The sequence below is a fragment of the Anguilla anguilla genome, chromosome 6 (assembly GCF_013347855.1).
Source record: "Anguilla anguilla isolate fAngAng1 chromosome 6, fAngAng1.pri, whole genome shotgun sequence".
NCBI classification, from domain to species: Eukaryota; Metazoa; Chordata; class Actinopteri; order Anguilliformes; family Anguillidae; genus Anguilla; species Anguilla anguilla.
The window spans coordinates 14,082,352-14,101,582 of NC_049206.1; the positions used below are offsets into that span (position 1 = coordinate 14,082,352).

At 41.0% G+C, this 19,231-nt stretch overlaps 1 protein-coding gene across 3 annotated transcripts; it reads right to left on the reverse strand.

The window, feature by feature from the left end:
* Positions 1 to 288: 288 nt before the first annotated feature.
* Positions 289 to 19,199, reverse strand: LOC118230271 (coiled-coil domain-containing protein 50-like). Of its 3 annotated transcripts, none has more exons than XM_035423137.1 (12): positions 19,162 to 19,199; positions 13,479 to 13,541; positions 11,832 to 11,961; positions 10,706 to 10,796; positions 9,977 to 10,076; positions 7,333 to 7,824; positions 6,945 to 7,069; positions 6,508 to 6,552; positions 6,214 to 6,306; positions 5,356 to 5,432; positions 4,953 to 5,032; positions 289 to 4,202 (listed from the first exon to the last, which is right to left on the reverse strand). In XM_035423137.1, coding segments are annotated over exons 1-12 (1,317 nt in total). In that variant the 5' UTR covers positions 19,163 to 19,199; the 3' UTR covers positions 289 to 4,182. The 3 variants fall into 3 exon arrangements, with proteins under 3 accessions (XP_035279028.1, XP_035279027.1, XP_035279029.1); XM_035423136.1 differs by lacking the exon at positions 19,162 to 19,199 and adding an exon at positions 18,079 to 18,360; XM_035423138.1 differs by lacking the exons at positions 7,333 to 7,824; positions 19,162 to 19,199 and adding an exon at positions 18,079 to 18,359.
* Positions 19,200 to 19,231: the final 32 nt, after the last annotated feature.

Here is a 19,231-nt window from a genome sequence, read left to right on the forward strand (position 1 = left end):
GGCAGAACCACAGTAGCCATAGGTTCATAGGTTTCTTTGAGCACTTCGCTGACATTTCCATGGCACACACACATCATAGAATGACACATAGCACACCGTGAAATAATATTCAATTATACCAGAACATTCTGGAAACAAATGGGCAGATTTAATTTTTTTGACTTACCATCAATGGCCATTGTAATATTTTGTGGCATTTACCCCAAATTACTTTAATTGGTTTGCTTAGATACGAGATACAGCAAATAAATTACTGTGTTATTAATAAAAAATCTGGCACAGTGAAAGTCATGTCTATTCATATATGCATATCATTTTATTTAAAAAATTCACTGTCTCTGAAAACACATATTCCTTTGAGAAGCTCTAAAAAGTCCATCAATTGAACATTTCAATTAAGTTCTAACATTTTTGTTTTATAATGTACTATCCCCATGAATGATTGGAGTAACTCGAACAAATATAAATAGATATATTATTATTGATAGATGCTGTCACAGTCCTGTCTTATACATACCGTTTTATGTTGTTGTTTTTTTCTATAAATAGATGTATGATGTATATATAAAGAATTATTGAATCAATTAAAATGATATAAAAAATAATAAAGTTGATCAATGACTGGTCTTTATAAATAATAAAAAGCTACAGCATGTGTAGTGATTTTTAAGGTATCTGAGATCACATAGAAAGTGTGATCTTAATGTGACAACACATTAATTTGTTCCATGGTATTTTCCAGAATTTCTGATCTCAGAAAACAGAACAAGTTACACATAAATTGCAAACCACAGGATGCAACTGTATGATGAAATCAGCAAGGAATTACAAGTCTGACAGGAAACAGTGGAAAAAGCTTATTTTTTGTTTGTATTCAGGTCAGTTGTATTGTGAAATGAATGCACCTGTACTAGAACCAAACACTGGAATTTTTCTCAAAAGTTTGGACCTGCTCAGTGGACAAATGCAATTCAGTTTCTTCCTTTCCAGTGAATAAGCAGGAGCTTAGCCAGAAGATTATCAGTTGAAATGATACTGGAACTATTGTAGACAAATCAACAGATGCTGTTTTATTCTGTAATTCAAGTGTATTCATTCATGTTGATTCATTTTTTTAGGAAAAATAAAGCATTTAAGAAAGTTAATTTAACAAAGTTAAGTTATACAAATCATAAATGGGTGCAGAATGGCAGAAATGCATGTCTAAACACAGTACATCACCAGATGTGGTGACAAAACAGACTTTCATGTATTGTCGAAGCCCTTAACAGTTGAGCTACAATAGTCACAAATTCAACCAATTAACCTGTAAAATTAAATCGCTGTATTGACTGAACACCATGTCTGATGATGACATATTTCAGTACAACCATTTCACACATTTCTTACATTGTACAATCTGGAAACAAAATAGTAACTTCAGAAAGCATAATTTTACTAAATGGAAAGCAACATGACAATGTTTAAAATTTTTAATGGTTGTTTTTCTGTAGGGACTATGTATATACGACAGGTGTGACAAAGGGCATTGTGCTTCTTCCGTACTAACAACTTTATCGTAATTAACCACTGCTTGACTCAAAAGGTCAAATTGAGACTTGCCATCAGACTGAATTTTGCTTTGTTAAGTTTTTTCTTTTGGAGTAATTTAAAATATTAAATATAAATATAAATATATATATATATATATATATATATATATATATATATATATATATATATATAGCATTTAAAATACAAGATCTCTGCCCAGTTACAACCAACATTAGTGTGGGATAACGTCTGGAGTTAACGCTAACACCACATAAAAGTGTGCCTTGTATATCGTACAACACAACCACATTCTTATTTATATTTATAACCACCAGGTGGAGCCACAATATTCTTTCTGGCTTGTCTCAGAAGTCACTGCTGAGCTACTCGCACCCAGGTTTTCATCCTTTGCATTATAAAACTAAAAAATATTGGTTATTTGACAAAACAACCTAATTACATCAGTCTGTATGAGTTTTTATACGTCTGTTTATGGAAAACATTATTGTACAAAAGGGCAAACGCGCACACACACATGAATTTTTCATACTTCTAAATGAATACCTCCAATCAAATTCAAGAAAATGCTATTTCAAATGGAAAACTTCTTATGGAAATAGCAGCTTCACTTAAATGAGATTAAAAATCTAAATGACTGCTGCTACTTTGAAAAAATAAGTTATAAAAATATAGAAGTAATGAACTACATACTAGCATCTCCCTTACAGGTCCTGTAATACCTTTTTCTCATGCTGTAGTAGCACTTCCCTTACAATATTAACAGCCACAATGAAAAAGTGGGAAGTTACAGGTAACTGACCAATGTAGGTCTGTCACAATTATTAAATAGACATTTCTTAAGAGCACAGGCATGTAACCAAGTGATTAGCTGGAAATGAGTAAATTCCCATGATCCCCATTGTAAAAGTGAGTACTTCATACTGAACAAAGTGTATAAATGAGTTTTTAATACACAAACACATGAAGGACAGAACTTGTGAATGTATTGACTCACAAAATTTAACCTAATAATTGCAAAGGAAAACTTCCATATACAATAATCTGATAGGGGAAAAAAGGTACATGGGCTTGACTGTTTTGCATGAAGTCACATGAAAAGCTTGCAAAGATTTTCTCAATATGCCACATAAGACAAACGTAAGCCCAGGAGGGCCACAGTGTCTGCAGGATTTTGTGGTTTCCCTTCAGTCAGCCACCAATTAAGGCCTTGGAAATAATGTGTGCAGACTTGTTAGCCAATCATTGACTTCAATTAATGTCATTTAATTACACAAAAAAAAATAGATTAGATATACTCTATAAAACTCTGTGGGGTAATCTGTCCTCTGCATTTAACCCATTCTGGCTACTTAGGAGCAGTTTAATAACCAGCAGACACTACAGCCCTCAAGGGAAGGAGTCTGGTACCACTGCTAAGTGCTTGCTGATGAGCAGTTCTCCCCTGATTAGTGAAGCGGTCCAGCCCCATATTCTCTCTCCCTTGGTTGGTAGACAGTCGGCTGTGGAGCCACTGTACCATAGCCAATGAGCGAACGATGGTGTCAAACCATGTATTTCCAGTCATGATAAATCAGTATGTAATCACTATAGGAATGCCATCTCCCCACACAAAACTACATCGCATGGCATATGCAAAACATACAGGGTCACATATGGCACCACAGTCTGGATATGTAAGCAACAGGACAGCTCATTTCTACAGGTATATCACCCAAGGTAGTTTCCTGTGAATGTTCCTCAGTTAGGTTAAAATCATATAAATGAAAACATTTTTTTTTTTTTTTTAAAGGAATATGAGAAACACCACAATTAAATAGCTTAAAGCTGGTTCCAACTTGAGCCATGGCATCAAGACCATCCAGGGGGAAATCTGAGAAATACTGGAAAGCGATAAAAAACCTGTACGGTTACACGTTACGAAATTACTCAGCCACGCGTCATCCTGAAGACCAGCAGAATGTAGCCATTATTGTAGTCCCAGAGAAGAGTCGCTTCCACCAGTTCAGAGGTAAATCGGGGCCAGGGAACAGAGAAAAGGTTCAGACCAAGTCCACATGCCCTTTCACCATTTCTAAAGAAAGTCAGTCAGTCCACTAGGAGAAATGCGTGATATTCCTGAAAGTGGCCGTGTCATTCTGGTGCGATGACACCGGCGAGCCATGAATGTTCTGGTCCTTTGCAAAGCCTGCCCTTGGCTATGCTAAGTGTCAGACAGAGTGACCGCCCTCAGGACAAACTCATTTTCCACTAATAGTGGCGAGGAGTGATGTCACACATCATGTGACTTGCACATCCAGTGATGGTACCCCGTGTCCATATCCTCATCGTGTGGCACAGACACACACACAAATAGGGATTCAAAGTTCCCAATTTTCCTCTTCCCTTTGAACTGTGTATGGACAGAACAGTGACAGCATACCACACTTAATCTAAAAAGGTGACAAATAATACTTAATGGCTCTCTTCATACTCAAAGCGTGGCAGGAAATTAAAAAAAAATCATTTCAAATTTCTCAAAGGTTTCCAGGGGTAAAAAAAACATTCCATGTTTCCAGTATTAAATTAAAATAAAACATAATTAAAAAGGCATGATCATAAAAAAAATGAAATGGCAGCATGTTTCCATGGTCAGTGCTTGTGAAGGGAGCCTGTGAAATAGACAGCAGAATTCTTTCATCAACCAGACAGAAACAACTTGTTTTCCCAGCAAATGCATTCAATACATTCCTATGGCATTACAGTAATGAAACAACCTTCCATATTTCATTCCAGTGTGAAACCTGCCTAGATTCATTTGAAATGAATCCTCAATTTAACTGATCCCCTAAAAATGTTTCAACAATGAGTGATTTCTCCATATAAGCACGACTGCATGTAAACCAGTGTTGCAGCTTTACACAAGGTAAAGATGTTTCACAACACAATCAATACTGTAACTACAAGGAGCTGCAAGACATAACCAGGATCTGACAACACAATTCAATTGCATTACTCTTATTGCAAAGCAACTGCAACTTTTTAAATGCAACTTTAGTATGGGTGATAAAAAATAAACTTTTAATAATGCCAGCTGTTCTAGAATTAATGTATAACAGCTACACGTCATGTCAGCTACATTAATAATAACATTCACATTTCTGGTTTTCATTTTTTTTTTTTGACATTTCTAATTACATTTTTAATTATATTAATTAGAACGAGTACCAGATTACATTTTCTAAGTCATCTGCCCAACACTGGCTACATTTGATCATACTCTTCATATAAAATTGTTACTATTGTTTCACTATTGTTGTGAGAAATCCAACTGAGACGCTATGTTGTGAGAGGCATTTCAGATCATCGCACAGTGTATGGTCATGCTGTACTGAGGCAGGTCGGCTGGAGCGTTAGGGTACCTCTGTACGTGGGTTCTGGTCGGGTGGGGGCACGGAGGGAGCCGGACTCGTTTTCATAGTTGTGCATTGGTGGAGGTGGTCTGAAAGTCAGAGAGAAAGACAGCAAGCAATGGCTCCCGTCAGTGTCCATCAAAATACTGGTGGGCAGGTACAGGTGAACACAGCTGCTATTGGACGTCTGTACGAGATTTAACATCAACCTGTAATACATTAAGACAACTTCCCACACTTAAAGTGAGAAAATCAGTTTGTTATGAGCATATGTTTCACGGTCACTGCAAGTCTTCCAATAATGTTCATTTACAATACGGAATTTTTCCAGACACATTCATTTCATAATTAATGTGATGATATATTAATTGAATAACCATCTTTAATGCCGATTCTGAGGGCCCTGCAGTACCTGGCTGGTTTCAGGCTCTGGGACCTCTGGTGCTCGTAGTCTTCCTTAGAGCTGGGCTTTACCACCTCTGAACCTGCCTGAACACAGTAATTCACACCTTTATTAACTGAACACTGCACCAAGCGACACAAATGCACACGCACTGTGCACACAATACTGGCTAAACACCATCACCATGCTGTTATACACAGACACATAAGTACTGTTACTGGTTGAATACTGCATCTCTGCCCTGTTCCATACACATACATATAGACTGGAAAACCTCTCACCTTGAATTTAGAAAATTGAAACACGAACACACATATTTGCACACACAAGTACATGCACACACGTCCGTGTCGGGCCGCACAATCACAGCGCAGTCACAGTGCTGGCTACTACACCCTCTTTACCTGATTGAAAGGGGTGGACAGATGGGATTTGGTGGCTTTGGAGGCCCTAGTGTGTAATTATGCTGCATTCATCAGTGGGACCATGTGAACAGCTTGTATACAACAAACCCGCTTCCATTTATGGCAAGAGTTTCGCAGTCCGCCACAACTTAATTTCAAGAGTACTTTGTCGGAAAAAAATATACTGTATAGTCAAGTTTAATTTTAGAGAGGAATTTGCAAGCGTGGTGATTTGGCGATGGAGACCAAATTGCTTCTGCTACATTCATTAGAATGGAAGAAAGTAAACTGCTGTACGTGCTTTGGTAGCTGCAGCCTCTGCTTTTCAATGACAAACATTGGCTTCGGGAAGGAAAAGGATGAGTTACCAGAGAAGAAATGAGAGGAGAAAAACTAACTGTGCACATTAAATCGATACAACATATACAAAATATGAATAAAAATAAATGTGCAAATCCGTCACCCTCCACTCTCCGTCCGGGTTTTTCCTCCCCCACTTTTTGGATGACTTGCAAGCCTTCTTCTTCTCCTTTTCCATCAGCATCCGAGCGATTTCCTGTTGAACCGATTGAACCGACAGTCGGAAATGGTTTACATGGGAGAGTCAGCCGGTACACAATGTTCGGAGACTCCATCCTTACAATAAACAGTCCAATAGGGTCTGAGTCTAACAGGCTTGTGACGACTCACTGTAGGACTGCCTGCATTAGTCAGCGCACCTACAGGCTATTTTTAGGCAGAGAGGCCGTCCACCCACCTCATCCTGTGCGACTTGGGCCGCCCTTGAGTCAGCCAGACTAGCCTGGGAGAAAAACAACAGAAAAGCAGAGAGTCACCACTTCCATCCTGCTGTTGGGCTCGTCGCATGTTTTCCCTTGCCTCAGTCGAAGAGAGGCAATCAAAAGGGGAAATCTTGCACTTTCTGTTGTTTAAGGCAACCTTTGTTTGGATGAAGACATATTTGTACATTTACTTTTACCTAAACTTGCACATGAGTAAATAGCAGTTTTCCATAAAAATTTTTTTGTTAATTCAAAATTAATGAACCATAAGCATAGTTTAGTTATACAATTTTACTACAGGTCTCCTTCCTCGTAGAAGATTTTCTAATACTGGAACCATCATTGCGAGCTCCAGTTCTGACACACACAGGTATTTAACCTGGACACTTGTGCAAAGGATCGTCTCACCAACCTTCAGCTCCTCTTCCTGCAGCCTTCTGGCCACCTCCATGTCGTGAAGCTCCTGCTCCCGCAGGCCCATCTGTTTCACGCCCTGAGTCACGTTCTGCACACTGTAGTCGCTTCCTGCCATCCAGTCTGTAGGGGGTGCCAAAAACAATGTGTTAGCATGAGGCAAGCCTCAATTACCCCTTATGCCACACCGAAGGATTAAAGGTGATTTTTTGACAGGTGATTTTATGAACAGCATAGTCCAGCTTGATTGAGTTAATATTTGTGAAAAAGTTGATTATTTCAGGATCGGTTTTTTGATTGGTCTTTTGATTAGAATCAGAAGTCCAGAGGTACAGCCACCACCCACAGCTCTGTCGTTGTGGGCGCACACAGGCCCAGGGGTCTACCTGGCTCCCCAGGGGGCTGGGGCGGGCATCTGTCCTCCCTCAGGAGGGAAGAGCTTTTGGAGACCAGCTCCTGGAGATCCCATGGGTCCTGGGGTTCTCTTGTACCCCTTCCCCCTCGACTTGACTCCTCGAACCCTGACACCAGGCCCTCGCTGCCCCGCACGTCCTCTAGCTCCGCCTTCTCCTCTTCCAGCCAGGCTACGCTCGAACCACGGGCCACGTCCCGCTGGCCTGTCCCTACCCACCTCCCTCCCTCCCCCTCCCTGTCCTGGCACTGGGGTGGGGGTGGTCTGGCTGGTTTCTCTTTCTTGGGTGCGGCCCCCCTCAGCCGCTCGCCGTCCGCGTAAAACGCAGAGCGCGAGAGGTGTGGCTCCATCGGACTCCCGGCCCTGCCCTGACCCCCCCGCCCTGTTCTCTCCGGATATCCGCTCCGGCTGGGCTCGGGGGAGCAGTGTCTTGATCCCCGGGGGGAGCCGGAGGGAGATGAGAATGCTGGGAGGAAATGGCGAAGTGGGGTGGGGTGGGGGGATGGAATGAGAACAGGCACATAAGAGTTCACAGGGTTGGGACAGTAAGCTTTGTGGTGGGTTAAGCGTGGCACTGACACTAGACATGTCTAACAAAAACACAGCTGTACAGGGACAGACAATGGTTCAAACAACTAGAAAGGAACATGAATCGCACAGACACTGTTATAAGTTACATTAGGATTGCTATGTACACGTGGCTCTACATGGATTTTAGCTGTATGGCCATATCATCTCTTTATTTGCATATATGAATTAGATTTATATTACATTCTGTATTGTTATTTGTATTATTTGTATTTGTATTATGGTCCTAGGGTGGCATAGTTAACCTACATTTAGTTCTGTTTCACATGTACTCACTGGTCTGGGAACATTTCTTTGACGGATATAATTATGTTTGATTACATACTAATACACTTTGTATAGCAGCATCTCCTAATGTAAATTGTCAATGTATTGTCATGACAAGAACAAAGGAACCATGACTAAATGCCATTGGAGTCTCACCCAGCAAGTCTAACTAATGGAAAACGCCCTCATAACCCCATTCAGATGCAATCGCTGCACTGAAACGAAGGCACTTCCACGAAAACTCTAACATTCCTTCATCAAATAACATCCAATGACTTCCTGCAAAGGAATTAGTCAGAATGGCAACAGAAACGCCCGAGTGCTGGTCAATGTTCAGAGACCGCCCATTTTACCCATGACTCAACAGAACACGCGAGCTCAAGGTTGGTTTGCGCACGCTTCCATTCACAGCTGTCGGATTCAATCTGTAGAACGGGCACGCGGCCCTCACTTCCTAACAAGGGTCTGGCCGCTAACCGAAAGCAGGAAATGCTGACTGAGATAAGGGCCACGGCGAGGGCAGGAAAGAACCAGAGCCCGTGCCCTGACCATCCTATGCCCATATTGCCTGCACACATCCATCAGACCCGATTGCGCAACGTGCTGCAAGAGGCTGCCAGTCAAGAAAGAAATGAAAGTACATTCCACATTACAGACAAGCGTGAAACCTGATCCTAAAGTGTACAAAAAAGGGGGTGTGGAAAAACAGATCACACTCTGTGCTTTGCCAGAGGGAGTGTTTACAGCAGGGCTGTCCTGGAGAACTACAGTGCCCGCTGGTGTTACAGCACTTAAGAGATTACCGGGAATTTAGGTCATTGATTGGCTAAAGAGTCCACACACCTTGTTTCCAAGGCCCGAATATGCTGTTGATTTGGAAAGGAATCCACAAGAGCTGCAGACACTGTGGCCTTTTTTCAGTTTGACACCTCTGGCTTACAGATTTCAGTTTTCTCTCTGACACATTCAATGTTATTTATCAAAGTAAAATCTAAGTTAGCACACTTTTACCAAAGCATTCTGAAAAAGGGTTGTAAATGTGTAGTGCACAGTCCTTGTATGAGAGGCATGGGAGTGTGATTGCATAACAGCAAGAAGAAAAACAAATGGACAGACAGGGAAGGGGGGTGGGATAATAACCCTTTTCTACAACAACCAGTGGGAACCAGGCTGGGTCATTATGGTGCTCTTCTACTTTAGAGCACAAACCAGGCTGGGTCATTATGCTGCTCTTCTACTTTAGAGCACAAACCAGGCTGGGTCATTATGCTGCTCTTCTACTTTAGAGCACAAACCAGGCTGGGTCATTATGTTGCTCTTCCACTTTAAAGCACAAACCAGGCTGGGTCATTAGGCTGCTCTTCTACTTTAGAGCACAAACCAGGCTGGGTCATTATGCTGCTCTTCTACTGCACAGCTCTAAACTGGTTGGCTTAATTCATTTCCTTTCTTCTGTTGAACTGTAACCAGCCATGCTAGCTGACTCAAGTACACTGGATGTCATGTGTCACATGATACCAAACAGCAGGCGCCAGCTTAGCCCTCTAGGCTTGGGCTGGCAAATTTACAAGCAAATCGTGCTCAGGATCAGAAATCTGTCACCGTGTGGCCTCCATCTTTGCCCATTGCGAAAGAACAGTCCCCCTCTGGGGTCAACCTCCATACTTTAAATCTCACTCCTGCATTTGACCCCCTCTCCCTCTCCAAACAACCCCCCTGGCGCCGGGAGAGGGCAACAGGTCATCACTTCCTCTCGCCCTTACCGTATGGCTCCACAGAAGTGGACCCCTGCAGCTTCTTAATTTTCTTACTCATCTTCTTCTCCTCCTTTATCATCTGCTTCTGCAGCTTGCGAGCGACTTCCTGGGGGAGGTCACAGAGCAGAGGGTGAGCACAGCCCCGCCCACCGTGCTGACATTAGTTTCTGGGCCACTGAGTTTACAGGGCCCTGGCGATAGTGACATCATAATGTAAACACACGGACCGTGGCTCCGTGCCAACTGAAATCAGCTACTGAAACAAAGAGCTCATTCTCTCATGCTCTTACCTTACATCAAAAATAAACACTGGCTACAACGTGGTTACTTAAGGTGGACCAAAATTAATTGAATTTATAACTAAGTAAAATAAAAAGAGGGAGAATTGGCGATAAATGTCCATTAAATATGCCTGGTACCAGTTCCTGCAGCTATACGGTTATTTAATAATTAGATGTAGGCACTGCATTTTTTGGGTGAACAGACTTGGGTGTGACAGGGTGTTCTCAAAAGTGATTTCTGACAGACTGGGAAGACTGCATCACGTGTCCTGAAAAAAGTAAGCCCTACACAACATGTAACACTACAGACTATGGTGACATACATACCGTAGCACCGTGGGAACATTAAGAAAACATCAAAGAAGAGAATGTTATGCAACAGAGTTACAATGGTTACTTTGCGCCCAATGAGGAGAGCGCCTGAATGCCGAAGAGAGCTGTGATTGGTTCTTACTGCATCTTTCTCTTCCTGCTGTCGCTGTTGCATGGCCTGTCTGACCAGCTGGTCCTGAATCCCGTGGGCGATCTCAACATCACTCTGCTCTCTGGGGGAGGACACAGCTAAGTCAACACAAAGAACTACTGCTCACACACACATGAAGCTCAGAAACACAGAGCATGAATAACAATAGTAAAGGAAAAGAAAGCTAAATTTAGGTCATTTAGCTTTTTAGCTTCCAGGTAATATCCAAGGAACCAGCATGGTTCTATGAGGCATGAAAAATCAGGAAAGGGTGTTAGGTTGGCCTTCCAAAGACACTAAATCTACTTGGTGCAGACATAGCGCATGGTTGGTGGGTGCGTGGTACTTTCAACTCCAGAACTTTCCTTGCGGTTTATTTACAAGTACCCTCAATTCCAAATTTTTCAATAAAACCTGGAACTATTTCAAGTTCAAAGATTGCAGAGAACACTCTCATGCAGTCTTTAAAGGTTGAGGTTTCAGGATTATTGTATCCAGTTACAGGTCGCACCTCATGGGCTTTGAAACCCCTGTGCAAACCAACGATCAGTCCCTGCGGTGCATGCGCTTAACATTCCAGACCACAATATGACCGCAAAACCAAAACAAAACCTCTCCTCAGTACCACCCTGGTTCTGAAGCTGAACTTTTCTAACAAAAAACACAATCTTTGGAAACAGACTGTCACAGAAGTAACCCTATTTGACTGAATGAGTGTTATAAAGTATTTAGGTTGAATCACATGAATACTTGCGATTTCTAGAGACTGGAATTGGGCAGCACTATATTTAGGGCAGGGAAGTACAACAAGGGCTGAGCCATTTCAGGATTTTGTGCAAACAATTAGCTGAATCATATCTTGAACTTACATTCGTAAAACCACCCACTACAGCTGCAGACTGCAAATACATTTTACTGATTTTACCATGCTCAAGAACAGGAGCGAAACAGCATAGTCTATACAGCTTTCAGAAAAAGAAAACTGAGATTATTTCAGAACAAAACCAGCAGACAGACTGGCTCTCCAGAACCAGAGTTGTGCCTCCCTGACATTGTCTCGTCTCCACATGGGATGAACCCTGGGTGTGCTGGTGACTGCGGGGCTCAGGATACCCACATGGCTCTTTGATGCCTCTGGGTGAGGGCCTTGGCCTGGACGTCCTCCTCCTCCTGTATACGCTTGGCCACCCTCAGGTCTGTCTGGATCAGACGGCTCTTGTGGACATTGGAGGCCAAGTGACTCTCAACTGAATGAAACGCAACAAACACACAGTTAGGAGAGCCTTCAAATATAAGCCTTCTTTGGCTCTGTGCTTCACTTTGAGTAATTTCCTTTCCAATGCCCCAAGTGTAGTGGACAGGGACACCTTACTGTAGCAGGAGATGTTTAGATGTTAAACTGAGGTTCTGACTAACTGAAGTGATGAAAGATCTCACCAACTAATACTGAACATCATCACGTCTACATTTAATGAAATTAACAAAAATGTATCAGGGAAAAATCATTTAAATTTGTTCATTTATAACTCAATAGCACAAGACCTTGGTCAAAGAGCATCTAAATAATTCAACTGACCAGGTACAATCTCAGGTTGTGATGCTATGGAAGTCCACATTTGTATCAAGGCTATGGTTTTAAAATGACACGAGATAATTCAGAATTGCTCACAATTGTTTTTACTCTGTGATAGGGAAAATCTGACACTCCTGATGAAAATGCAAACAGGAGAGAACTGCTTCTCCCTGCCCAATGACATGGGGCAACCAGCCTCAATTTCACTTGGAAAAACACTCCTAAATCCCTGACCGAGGGAAACAGTGAAAGCCATTGTATGCATTTGGGCCACTTCATAAACAGCAGAAGCCCAAGTGGTTGAAGGTCGTGTCACTTCCTGTGTTAACCCTGGTGAGCGCTAAATCCTGACCCAGTGCAGAAACGCAGCACAGGCAGCACGTCACTGTGTCTTTAACTTTCATTCCTCACAGTGGGCCCCGCATTCTATCTGGGGCCATGGAAGGAAGGAGTCTTGAAGGCGTGAAGAAAGTTGGGGAAAAAATGTGTAGAAATATATTTCAGGACACTGCATAAGTTAGACTGACCCTCTGAACAAAGCCCAGACTAAAGCAAAATTCAAAAATGCATGAGGCTTACGTAATCACACCTATCGGACATGGGAGTAAATGTAACGAGCCTGTCAATAAAAAGAAACGACTGCATATACACACACGTCAAAGTCAGAGAACTACTTAGAAATCCTCATTAAAAAGCTAACATGAAACTTTGTGAGATTCTGCACCTGAGGCGAATGTTGGCCACTCATGTGGAAGTCGCCCTCCCCCTGTATCCTATTTGTACGAGATTCACAAAGCTTAAACCACACTAACATTGTAGCAGTCAGAGGAAGAGAGGGAAATGAAATTGCCCTTAAAATATTTGCCTCACACTGCCATCTCAATCTTATGCTTTGCCCCACACATCACTGATGCCATACAGTGATCCCTTGGCAAGTTCACTTCTTGAAATCACACCACCCCCACACTGGCGGTGCACATCAAGAACAGAAAAGGTCAACATTTATGGTTTCATGGAGACAGCTAGCTGAGACATTTGTAAACTGAGGCATCCTTATCAAGGCTCAGCTCACAGAGTAGGTATAGAGCGAGCCAGGGGCAAAGCCACCTTGACCTACTGTGATTCCAAACCACAAAAGCTGTTTCCTGTTGTCTGCCACTAGCACCTGCCAAGCAACCCTCAGGGACGTACTTTCCTGCTCCTGGAGGCTGTAGGCCAGGCAGTGGTCCTCCAGCACGGCAAAGTCCCGGCACACTGCAGACACAAGGAAACACAAGGGGGGTATAGGAGGAGCTGTGGTCAGGCTGGAGCTACCAATGATTCAATTCAATGTTATTTTACAGTGCTTTTTAGAGACATGGTCACAAACACACTTTATGTGACAATAGAAAAAAACTGAAAATACCGAACCAGCAAATGATACTACATCAAATTACATCTCAACACAATCATTCAGCCCATGTTCCTACCTAGAGTAACTTACAGAAGTGAAGAACATCAGTATTAGTCTCCAAACCTATAACAACTAAACCTTCAAAGTTATTGCCCAAAAAGAAAATAAAAAAAGAAAGAAAAGACAGCTAAAGAGGGTCACTAAAACTATAATAATGATGATCACACAGCACCTTTCTGAAGGATCTGAAAATTCTCAAAATGCTTCACCATGTTTTGTGTATGCGTGCGCACACATACAGTAGTTACATCCTCTCTCTTTACCAACCAGTATCCTGACCACTAATCACCACTGCAGCAAATATTGTGAATTGACATCATTCTTCACATAAATAATCGTCCATATTTAGAAGTTCAATGTGCATGTGTTTTTTTAATCTTACTTTGACAGCCTCAATTTCACATCTTGTGTAAATAGTACATAATCCCCTTATGTCTAACATTAACCAGCAAACTACAACTGGCCTTATGATTGCCAAATGCTTATGGGATGTATCTTTACATTAGACATAGGATGGGGGGAGAAAAATAAATCAGTCACCATCCAGCTGATGTGATAGCTGTGACAATAGTACTGTACAAAGGTATTATCGCACTTGTACATTACAGGTCAAGGACCATGTCGCATAGTGGTCACAAAATAGACGTGAAAGGGAGACGAGTGTAACTAGTCTCATTTTGCTCGCCACAGGAGTTCAAAAGTCAGGAACCCTAAGTGATAGCTACCATAATAAACAATGATAGTCTGTATGTGACAGTATATCAGTGTTCTATAAGTGCACTTAGCAAAAACCCTCAGAGAATTACGGCGTATTCCTCATCCGCAGTAAAGCTGAAACCAGGCCAGTCCATTTAATTGAGATTCCAGGCGGTTTTCTGTTATGACTTCTGGCACCTACTAGTGAGCTATGTTCAGGCAGAAGCACAAAACTGTGAAAAACTTTCAGTTATGGGCAAGCTTAGACAAAATCCATCATGCTGTACCGAGTCAGTTTTGATTCCAGCTCAAGAATGGAAAATGTTTATCACCTTCCTTAGGAATTTTTCATCTTTTCAGTCTAATGAAGCCTATATTTAGTGGCCAGGTCAGAGTTTTAAACAGGATTTATTCCCCATCATCATCCCTCCTTCACATTTCTGCAAGTATTGCAAATACTCAGTATTAATGAATCATGAACAGACAAGAGGTATGCTATACGTATTAAAACAAGTGGAATAATTTTTCGCAGAAAAAATATGACAAAATACTGACACTAGACTAGACTGACCACAAATTAAGGTCCATTTCTATGACCCAATGTGTTACCATGGCTCCAGTAACGCCGATCAAGGTCTGCGGTTGCAATCTTAAACACTGAGTAATGGCTTAAACTACACACATTCTGAACACACAGTCCACATTACTAACGATTTAAGTCACACACTGCCATTAACCAGGGTGCTACACAGCAGTAAGTGAAAGCGAGCGGTCTTGTAGCTTATGTACAACAATGCCACAGTTTCAGGTGAGGGACTGGTGGTTTTAATATGCTGTTCCAATTAATAGCCAGTTTATACTTGTCTAGGGCAACAACTTGGCTGGGGATAAGTGGTGAGCAGGGCTGGAGTACAGTGCTCTGCCGGAGAGCCAGGGAGCAGCAGAGCTGAGAATAGCTGCGGGGGGGTGGGGGGGTGGGTTGGATGGCCCTGCATTAGGGAGCTATAAGACCCGCTCCCCCCTCAAATCCTCCCCTCAGACTGACTCCTGCCCTGCCTCCACACTGATTCCTGACAGGATTATCCTGTCTACACAGCAGCCTGAAGCCTGTTCAGAAAACCTGACCATGAACAATAGAGCAGATCCGCAAATACCCCACTTAACTTCTCTGATCCCTCACACACACATGACCTCCTGACTGACTCGGTTTACGCACTACAATTCAGGTGACCCAGAGAGCAGGACTTAATGAGGACACTAGGGTAGGTGTGAAAAAGGAGTGAGCCCAGAGGTACAGGTACAATACAATACAAATAATGCTGTGGTATAGAGCTTAAGCATTCTGATCTTGCCTATAGTGGTAACGTATTGAAGTGGCAATATGCCTGAAGAGAATATTGCCCTTAATAAAGATTCTCTATGTAAGTAATCAAGCAAATATTACATGAAACAAAATATCTATAGTAACCTGCTTTTAAGTTTATAAAATCCAGATAAGAAGTATTATAATACATAGTAGGCCTATCAAATAATAAATTGGAGGACTTTGCTTCATATACAGTTATGGTATGTAGTTAATTATGCCTGCCCAAGCATAACTCGATAAGAAAATAAAAATGAGGACAAATAATGTAAAAATAACAACAAAAACAAAAAAAAAAAGCTTCTCAGGCCCTGTACACTTCCAGACAGGAATCCTTGACATTCCTAAAACTATGAGCAGCTGTTTCCCACCCCTGGGAAGGACAGTCAGTCGGTCCAGAGGCAGCCATCACAGGATCCAGGAATATTGAGACATACAAGAATAGTGGCTTTGTAGTGGGAGGAATGTCCTTGTTCTGCTGCCGTTTTAGAAGCTACTGCGTTACACTACAAATGGGCAACCACTAAAACTGAACAAGGAACAGTAATGAGTTCTGGAAAAATGCTACTAGTTGGAAAAAACCACCAATAGCAAATCAGTGATAGTACTGCAGGCACAATATTTTTCAAAAAATACGTATACTTATGGAACAATGAGTTCTGCAATGCTCCTCTATTTATTCACTTTCTAATAAGCCTTGTTGAACAAATGCGCTTTATGGGGGAGTGGGCAGGTACTTTCTTCTTGATATTTAATGCCCCATTTACACATGATCACAATAGGTTGGGAGGCATTCAAAGGACCAGCTGGCCTTCAAAGGCACTCTTCCATCCTCAGATACACTTCTTATACTTGTGAGGCACACAGATGAAAATAATGGGACATCTAGAGGAAGCATCTATTGAAATATAGTATAAACAAACCAACTTATTTTCAGCAGGATTTTTTCCCACACCACGAAATACACTACATACCGCTCACACACAATACACCAATCATCAGTTTACTAATCACCTTCACTTCAACCTTGACTAAATCTCATGGACCAATGCTGGAAAATCACAGCGCAATATAACCCTGTCTGCGTAATACTCATAACTTCAACATATGGGCAGCATTATTACATCTGTTAAAATTCAGCTTTCCTGGTTCCATTCTTAACTTTATTTTCACCACTTTACAGTTGCAGACTTTTTATATTGTTTTCAACTTCCTTTAGAGTCTGGCGCTAGAAAGTTAAAATTAGTTGCGCTTTCAAAATGGAAACATGCAATTTTCAGAGGCAGACCGGTGTAATTGTGGCTAGTATGGTACCGAGTAAATTAAATACCCACGGGAAAAATTAACAGCTTATGTTATTACAGAAGACATTTTGGTGAGCCAAAAAAAAAAAACGAAAAAACTTTGTTTTGAGACTTTGAAAAACAGTTTAATCCTAAAGCTATAAAAAAATATGGTTACACGATGTACCGAAACATTAACACAAACTGAGATTAAAACGTGATACAAGCAATTGCTTAGCAACGTAGCTAAACAGGGTCAGTGTGGTTAAAGTTTTTACGTTTCCCAGCTGAGATTAATGTTTTAAGTGTTAAACGGTAGAGTTCACCACGTAAAATATTTCAGGAATGTAGTGTTTAAGTTATATCGACGGGCAGAAAGGGACGTCAGGGTTTCAAAAACATAGATACGCGATACCGTCGGTCTAGGAACGCTATATGCACGTCTAAAGAGCTGGATATTTCAGTCAAACAATGGCAAGCTGAAATGCATTTCAGGAAAATAATTTATGAACAGCCAGTGCTTTCTAGGTCAACGTATTTCAATTGATTTTGGTTTCGATAGTGTTTGGTCTCCACAAATTACTCGTTAAGATTGTCTTCTCATTCTCAGTTACATACTTATACTTATGTTGCATATTTCCCTCAGAATGGGCGTGATCTGTAAAGCATTGGTAGGGCAAAAAACAATTTCACTATTACCACACACAACATAGAATTTATTTCGAAAATGGAACGATTATGCTTCAAAAACCATTCCAGTAAATGCATGCATCTTGCCAGAAAGCTATCCAACCTGACAAGGTGACATATTTTCACAGCTCGTTATGTGGGACTGATCGCTATACGACAGATCGCTATAGCTAGTTGTCAATTCAAGCAGCTGAGATTTTTGACCACCGAAAAGCGACGTCCACCAAGCGGGAAAGGCAGGTGCTAGTTTAATAACCGCGCGTATGCAAACTAGTCTCTATTCTAGCTACCTCGATGGCAACTTACCTTCTTTTACTCCGGGTAGATTGTCCTGATCAATACTTAAATCAGCCATGGTGATGGCTTTCAAAAAGCTTTCTGCTGCAGATTTGTTATTTTTATGAAGATTATCAGAGTTGTAGGCTACAGTGAGAAACTTAAAATCAACAAGTAGCTGACATGACTAAAGTTTTGAGCTTGATTAGTTCCAATATGACACAGCCTCGGTCTTAATGCACAGTTCGTCACATAGAGCTCATTCTCATTCTTCCCTCCCTCTCTGTCCTTTGCTGATGTGGATTTTATATTCGGTGAAATTCTGTCATGATAAGTCTTTGCTACGGAAAGCAGGACGGGACATTCGCTTACTGAAACAAGAAGTGTAGGTTACCGAATGTTTCGAAGAAACGTTACGTTACCTTTAAAATGTTATGTTACAGAAGTTTCTTGTTTACTTATTATGATGGTGACTCTGGTTATTATTATACTACCACCAGTAATAATAATAATGTTATTGTAATTATTATTATTATTATTATTATTATTATTATTATTATTATTATTGGCATGTCATATTTTGAAACACATTACCAAAGCAAAGCCATCAATCATAATAATAGCAACAACGATATAATTAATGACAACAACAATGTAAAGATTAAAATAGACATTAAAAGTATACTAGCTACTAGTAATAACAAAACTGCTATTCATAATACTTACAATACTGTAAATGATTAATACATATATACATTATCTCTCTTGTATCATTACTTTCATTTTCTCTCTCTGTGCATCATTTCAATTTGCCTTATTGACATTGGAAATATAAAATAAACGCAACAACATAAGGCACAGAAAGAAAAAAAAAATACAAATAACACGTAACAGGCTGTTACTTGTCAGTGGAAATATCATGATCGAAAATATCATGACCCACCATTGCTTTTACTATCTTTCTCAAATTCACAAAATATGCTTTATTTGCATGACAAGTGTACAATACTGCTCTCTCTCTCTCACACACACACAAAGCCACATATGTGTCAATTTAATCAAACATATATTAGAAAATTCAAGCTGTAATATGCAAGCTATGACTGCACTTACTTTTTTGAAATGTTCATACTGTATTTCTTTTTACAAAAATAGATCCTGAGCATAAAGTGAGCTCTATCTC

Bases quoted from the DNA above. Each gene is read 5' to 3' on its own strand.
- LOC118230271 (XM_035423136.1), bottom strand. From the start codon at position 18,127: ATGGCTGATTTAAGTATTGATCAGGACAATCTACCCGGAGTAAAAGAA. The intron at 10,797-11,831 runs GTGGGTATCCTG...GTCCTCCCCCAG, and splicing joins CAGAGGCATCAAAGAGCCAT to AGAGCAGAGTGATGTTGAGA. The intron at 7,070-7,332 runs GTAGACCCCTGG...CACCCCCTACAG, and splicing joins CCAGCCCCCTGGGGAGCCAG to ACTGGATGGCAGGAAGCGAC.